This window comes from Pygoscelis adeliae, unplaced genomic scaffold (assembly GCF_000699105.1).
Source record: "Pygoscelis adeliae isolate BGI_AS28 unplaced genomic scaffold, ASM69910v1 Scaffold420, whole genome shotgun sequence".
NCBI classification, from domain to species: domain Eukaryota; kingdom Metazoa; phylum Chordata; class Aves; order Sphenisciformes; family Spheniscidae; genus Pygoscelis; species Pygoscelis adeliae.
The window spans coordinates 581,031-588,351 of record NW_008823871.1 but is presented as its reverse complement, the minus strand read 5'-3'; the positions used below and the strand labels follow the sequence as shown (position 1 = coordinate 588,351).

At 51.4% G+C, this 7,321-nt stretch overlaps 1 protein-coding gene across 1 annotated transcript in view; it reads right to left on the bottom strand.

Annotated features, from left to right (window-relative positions):
• Positions 1-5,527: 5,527 nt before the first annotated feature.
• The window catches only part of BAHD1 (bromo adjacent homology domain containing 1), a 13,180-nt gene continuing 11,386 nt past the window's right edge, over positions 5,528-7,321 (bottom strand). The window contains exon 6 of the mRNA XM_009333640.1: positions 5,528-5,995. Coding sequence (XP_009331915.1) covers positions 5,806-5,995 — 190 coding nt within the window. The 3' untranslated portion in view covers positions 5,528-5,805. The remainder of the gene's footprint in view (positions 5,996-7,321) is intronic.

The window sequence follows — 7,321 nt, the reverse complement described above, 5'->3', positions numbered from 1 at the left end:
TGACGATGGCTCACCATGCGGGAAGAGCTGGGACAGAAACGCTTTTTCTCGGTTTTCTTTTTAATTGACCCCTACGAGAGACTGTCCCTGCCCGGCAAAGCGCCGGAGCTGGCCAGAGGCGTGGGGCACGCACAGGGCACAGGTTTCCGCTCCATTTCTGGCACCCACATTACTGATGCCTCTGGGCAGCCGAGTCGCATTAAACACAACTGGAAAATTTCAGATTGGTTCTTCAGCAAAAATCCAAGGCTTTTGGGATTAGGAATATCGTGCCCGCTGACCCCACACAGGCTTGCAAATTTAAACGTCACAGGATGAGCTCCTCACTCCCTTTGGGAAGATAATTCACAGCTTAATACGCTTCATTATCAAGACGGTTTCCTTTTTCAGCCTGAATTCTCTTGTTTTTATCCGCTTCTCCAGGTTTGTGCTGAACCTGCCCGCAGTTCCCTGCGAGGGGCTGTGCTATAACAAGGCTCCTCATTAAATGTGGTGGGTGCAGAAAGCAAAAGGCAGGGAACCTCCAGCAAAAACCCTAATCCCTTGAAGAATTCCAGCCAGGAACTTAAAAACAGGCTACGATGCTGGCAGGGCTGTAAGGGGACAGTGATTGAAGCGGCTTGGGAGGGGCAGACCCAGCTCCCTGCACCCGTGCCCTGCTCCCCTGACGGGACAATCTCAAAATCTCCCGTTCAAGGCGACCCAGGAGTGAAAGATGCTGCAAAACCCAGTTCTGCTGCTGCACCGCTCCCCGGGTCGACGAGACGACAACCTGGGACCCGAGGCGTGCGTTACGGATGCAGTTGCCATGCCCAGCCCATCTGCATTCATCCCACAAACCACCCCTGCCACTCACTCCCCTCTCTATAATTAGGAGCTAATTCAGCGTCGGTAACAGACGTTACTTTTTCTTCCTGCTCATTTTGTTCCCAGAACTCATTCTCTCCCTCCCCAGCCGTGCAAGGGTCCAGCTCTAATTAATACACGGCATTATTTATAGAAATAGCCAATTCCAAGGGCCAGCTGCCCAGCCAGGAACTAAACCACATTGCCCCCCCGCCCCTCGGCGCCCACCCACATGCGGATGCTCAGCACAGCCTGGTCATAGGAAGGGCACCGAGCCCTTACCAAGGTCACCGCGGTTTTGGGGTGAATTCCCTGATGCCCCAGCAGAGCAGCCTGCAAGGGGACCCTTCCCTGCCCACGCCGAGCACCCCCAGCACGAGCACAGGCAGCACCAGAAGAGGGGCCACAGCCCCAGGAAGCGGCAACCCACCATCTCAGCAGGGAGTGGAAATCATGAAAGCCTAAGAGGAGCCTTTCCTGGAAACTGGGAGGCAGCTAGAAATCGTTAAGTCTTCAGTTAGTGCTGCAGAAAACAGATAAGACAGTCAGAACACAAAGTTAACTACAGCCCAGGGAGCAAGGCTGGACCAGACGGTTCCCAGGTACGCGGGGAGCTTTACAGAAGTTGTTTTATTGTTAAGAGAAGGAGAGATTCCCTTGCAGGTGGTGAACTCCCCGCACTCACTCAGTGCTACGAAGGAAACCTTGAAAAAAGGCCTTTTTGCTCATCGAGCAGCAGCGCAGAGCCTGCGAGACAGCTCCAGAGGAGCAACTGCTAGGGACTGCGTGGGAAACAGCCGTGCCACCATCCAGGGACCACGTAAGCTGTTCTCACCGAGGAGGAGCGTGAAAGAGCACTTGTAATCCTTTTGCACACCTCTTGCACATGCCAGCAGCTTTGGCCTTGCACCCCAAGACCTGCTACTCGCTGTAAGCGCCCCGAGCTCAGCACCAGCAGACAGTTCTCACCTGTGTTTAAACACAGACATTTCCATCGGGCAACCCAGCTCCCATTCCTCACGGAGGTGCTGACCCCGCTGCACGATTTCAAGCAGGTTATTTTATTCCTCTCCGCTCTTGCTCCCACTTGGGCTCCTCCTTGCCTTTTTGGGATGTCTGTGTGGACTGCACGGCTGTCGGACCCGTCCTCGGTGCGTGCGTAGCGCTTGGTGCCACGGGGCCGGGACACTGATGGCAGAAGCTGATGGCGACGCCACCAAGCGAGCTGTCAGCTGGCTTCCAGAGACAGCGCTCCAAGTGAGATGCTTTTCCAAAAGCAACATTTCAAAACGCTTCCTTCCAGGGTTCCTAAAGCACGGGCTGATACACCAAACCTTGCAGAGACAAGCTTTGCCACCGACACCTTCCCTGCCTGAAAGGTGCGGAAAGGTCCCTGAAGGGCAGGGACTTAAATATTCCTGACAGCAGCTTCAAGAACAGATCGGAAAAAAAAGAAGTCAGCCCGGAAAAAAAAAAGAAGTCAGCCCGGAAAAAAAAAAAGAAGTCAGCCCCCCAGCTGATCCTCCTCCCACTTGCTCCATTTTCACTGGAAAACCCCACAGTAGCTCATCTCTGGGCTGCGTCCAGATCGCTCACCCCAAGACCCTGAGCACCCCAAGTCTGCTCCCACATTGGCACCTTCCAAGCGCTTCTAACTCCTGCACCCCAACGGGTCCGAGTGGAAACTTCAGGCAAGGAAGAGAAGAACAGCGCAGCACTGGTTTGTTTTCTAAATCAATACGATTTTTCAAATTTATTTTTTAAGAATTACTTCTAATATATCTTTCTCACAGAAGGAGGGTATAGGGAATGTTCTCATTCCGTCTGTAAACACTGAAATACAGATCTGGGAAACCGGGGAAGAGACACAAAAAAGTGCATTTTACAAAATTATCAACTAAAATATATTTTACATGTATTACGTTTCAATTTAAATTCTACCGACTGCATTTTCAGTTTCAAAAAATATTTCCATATCTAATAGATTAAAAAAGCATGAAATATTTTCATTATGGATAAGACATTTCAATTCATTTACATGCTGTTTGCACAACAGCATAAGCAACCACGTGAATCTCGAACAATGTTCTTGGCCTGAAGCAGATTCTAACATGAGAAGAGTCAGGATTTGTCCTCTCCAGACAGGGGCCAAAGCCCGTTCCGGACCCAGGGCAAGTACAATTTCTCTTCTACCCGGAGAGGAGCCAGGACAAAGGTGGGAGCCGGGGGAGAGGGGTCAGAAGGAGGAGTTTCAGCGAGTGACTGTGGTTTCCAAGGCTGGGTTTCAAACCCTTCCCTGACTGTGCAGCGATGCTCAGGGTTTGCCTGGCACGTGGGTCTTGAAGCATCCTGCATCTGATGGCACTTTTGCTAGAGGAAGGCGGCCGCAGGCAGCTTGCCTGCTTCAGGCTGGGTGTCAAAGGAGTCCCTACCGAGTCAAGCATGTGCATTTAGGGCTTCCCGTCACCTTCCACACCACCATCGTGCGCCACGGCCCCAGGGTGTAGCTGCTCCGTTCCCCTCCCGCACTGCTCTGCCCTGCCACGCTGGGCAGCTGCAATCCCCTCTTTTGCGACGGGCAGGAGCAGCTCCGCTTCTCCAGCATCCTCCCTCCCTGCTGAGGAGGGGAGCCACTTAATATCCTCTCCCAGTAGCGTCAGAGACCGCTTTCTCCAACACCTCCTTGCGCCCCCGTGGCACTTTCATCCGAGAGCCCCAGAAGCGCTCCCGACTCCCGTCCCGATACCGCACCACCGTATCAGCAGCCCAACCGCATCGTTCCAAGAGACCACCAGTGCCCAAGTTAATTGTTAAGGAGAAATCTGAGCAATTACTTTGACACTAACAGTATCTTGAGGTATAAACGAGATAAGATGCTTCACCCACAAATTCTTGCTTGCACACCTACGATCAGACCTCCTGGAGCTGGGTGTTTTCCCCTGGGCCACGCAGGCAAGAATAAATAGGCTTTTCCAGCATCCTCTGCAACACTGAGCAGGAATCGTCCACCGACAGCAGGGAGACACGTGCCCTGCTCGCCCACTGTGGCACGTGCCAGATCTTGTCATCTCCTCTCAAGTCATCCATCTTCTAGACACGTTCCCCTCTTTGGTATGTAGAGCAAATCTCTGGAGAACTCCTGCGTTAACAATTTCCACGTAACGGATTTGATGCCGTGGGGTTTTCTCTCCAGGCCAGGCAGGCATGCAGCCGTCGGAGCAAGCCAACAAGCCCTCCGTTCCCATCGTGCCGGCGTCCGCGGGGCGTACAGGTTGTGCTACTTCCACTGACAGGACAACATTAAAGCAGTAGGAACACTTCCACTATTTAACATGAGTTCAGAAGCCCCAAAAGACCGGAAAAATGTAGATCCCTAGTTTCAATGAGCGACTCCAGCCAGCGGGAACGTGGGCCGAGACGGTGTTGATTCTCCTTCTTTACGTTAGTGCAATCTAGAAACGGACTCCCAGCTTGGCGTGAGTGACTCAACGGACTGTTAGGCTGTCCTTTGGTTTGCTTGAGAATTAACTCCAACAGCTTGCATTAAGATAAGCTACGTCTATCTAGGATCTATACACGTAAGGCAAGAGGCAATATCTGTGGGGCTCGGGTCGCCTTTGTTGACGCGAACCTCTCCCAATGCTCAGTTCCTTTCAGGAGCCACAAAGCCACTTTGGTGAGCTTGCTCGGACACCAGGATGAGTTTGGAGGGGGCGAGGCTGCAAGGCAGCGCCGAGACAGCACCGCGGATGGCTTCAACAGTACGCCCAGGGTCAGGACAGTCGCATAAGGGCAGGGGGGTTAAAATTTAAAAAAGCCAAAAACACTCAAGAAAAAAGGTTTGCCATTTTATCCTCCAGCCTCTAGCTTCTTCACACTGAAGACGTATGGGGTTAAACAGGGACTGTAAATGACATTACAGGAAAACAAACCGGGAAGAAAGAGTAAACCCACTTCTGTCGCTATGGCCCCCTAAGCCTTTAGAGGAAGAGCAATACTCGGAAGAGAAGAGAAAACATGGCTCTCGCCAGTGGAACCCACTGTGCGCTCCCAGCTTCAGAGCAACGCATGCCTGCTGGCGCCGTGCTTTACGGGGCACGAGACCCTTTGGGGCAAGGTCAGGGCATCTGCGACAGACGCACAGCTCTCCGTAGCACTGCACTGGGACGTAAAGCCTACGATCCTGCCAGCTCCCTCCCTGCTCTGCGGTGGAGCGGATTTCCAAGCCTGGCTGCCAAGCCTCAGTCCAGGCGGTGAATCACAGAACAGCAAGGTGAGGGGAAGAGAAAGATGATGGAGAATAGGGGTCACCTCTTCCCCTGACGCAGCAAAACCTATTCGAGCATGACGCAAGGCCACTCTGCATCCAGGCAGCTTCCAAAGCAACGGTTGTATTTTGAAGCAGCTCTCACCCACCGGGAATCCTCACAGTCTGTCCTGCGGGACAAAGGAGACTCTCCTGTGCTCTGCCAAGGAACTCGTCTCAGTCCTCACGCTTCACATCAGGGCACGAAAACCACAGAACTGTCACAGCTTGACTCATACAATGCACCAAAGCATCCCTCCTGCACCTTTCCACCATTCCCACCAGCGATGGCTCTGGATTCAGTTTACTGGCTTTTATCCCCTGCAAACCCCTCCCAATATATGCATCTCTAGATACATATATAGATATAGATTTACATATGCAAGTACCTATATCTATATACATATATTTATTTTATACGTATATATTTTCATTTATGCTTTTAATGAAGTGCTGTGCTTTCAACTGCTGCCTTCCTCCACAGGGATCTGCTCCCGCACACACTTTTCAGTCTGAGGAAAGAGCGCTGGGCGCTCTCGTCTGCAAGCAGCACAAGGTAAGTCGTGGAGAGTGCACAGATGTCCCAGACCGTCAGCCTGCCGTCGGCTCTCCGGTGCCGCTCATCCTCACCGCGGTCCGACTGAAGAAGGGTGCTACTGTGGGTTCTTCAAGATGCGCCCGTGTCTGAAGTCATAGACGTGACGACAGAGGAAAACCAGCTCAGGGTCAGTGTCCTCGGGCACCTTGCGGTGCAGAGGTGTGGAGTATTCTTCCGAGGGAGGAACCATAATCGTCTTCCTGCCTGGGATCCCTTCGACTCGACGCTTTGCCAAGGCACAAAATCTGCAACGCAATTACATCAGAAGGGTTAGCACGAACTCGTTTCATCTTCCACTCTTTGCGTCAGTCTGTCTCGCCGGAAGCCACAACCGTGGCTGCCCAAGGATAAGGGGTGGAAGGGGAAGGGGAGGAGCGCGGAAGAGAATTAAGCTTTGCCCACGAGAAGGACGTGGAGTAGCTATTGCTGTTGATCCCACCCTGACCCGCAGGAAGCAGCACCACGGTTTACATTTCTGCACTGGTGGATGCCATGCAGTACAAAAGATGACTGCAATTAATCCACCTGGCTTTCACTACTTTGGCCTCATTGCTGTTAATTAGCCCCAGAAAAGGCTTATGCATCAGGCTGTTGTTTAGGCAAATGAAGAATTCAGGATGCCTTCAGGGAACATCTCTCAAAGGTGACCTTACCCACAACAGCACGAAAACATTCCTGCCAACAGCTATTCCAGAGGACTGGGCTGTTGGAAGGGAAATGAGCTGTTTGGATCGAAAGCTTAGGGGGTTTTTTTGTTTGGGGTTTTTCTGGGTTGGGTTTTTGTTTTTTGGGGTGTTTTGGGCTTTTTTTTAGAGTTTTCAAAAGAAAGAGCAAAATTCAGCTTATAACGAGTTTGTAGAACAGTTTGTTTTTAGAAATTCAAACAGCAGAACCCTAGGCTAGGAGCAGGAGGACTGAGATTGCATTAGGGCTAAAACATCCGCTCCGTAGTGAGCCTGCACAGTCAACAAGGTTCACCCAGCAAAACTGAAGAGATTTAAAGCACTGTTTTGCGTTATGCATTTGTGTGTCCATTCAACCCCTATTTTCATTCTGCCCTGCGCATCCACCCATCCATCAAAGGATGGCAGTCTTGAATACGGATGCTCGGAAGTTCTTACTGACAAAGTTTCATTTCAATCAGCAAGAGCTTAACAGTAAAAGCCTTAGTCACTGCGCTGAGTGATGCTGCTGCCAAAACACCCAGATCTGCGAGCGCATACACTAGCGTCTAGTAGCAACACTGACAAGAGTACATCAGCAGGCTTTCTGGCTAGCTACGGCACCCGTGTACCACAGGGGATAGACGTACAGGATATTTCCTGCCTTGCTTAGTTTTTAGCTCCAAGTTATGAGTTTTCCTGCACTGTCCTCCACTGACATCCACATGCTGTGGTACCAAGGTCATACCAATACAAACATTGGTGAGCCCCTTAAAACACATGTATTACACAAAACAGACGCGTAATGAATCTAGAGTGGAAGCAGCACTCACAGACTGCAGTACCGAACTTGTACGTAGAGCGAGTGTAATTCATCCAGCTCCAGCTAGACCAAAGTCTGTAGGGCTG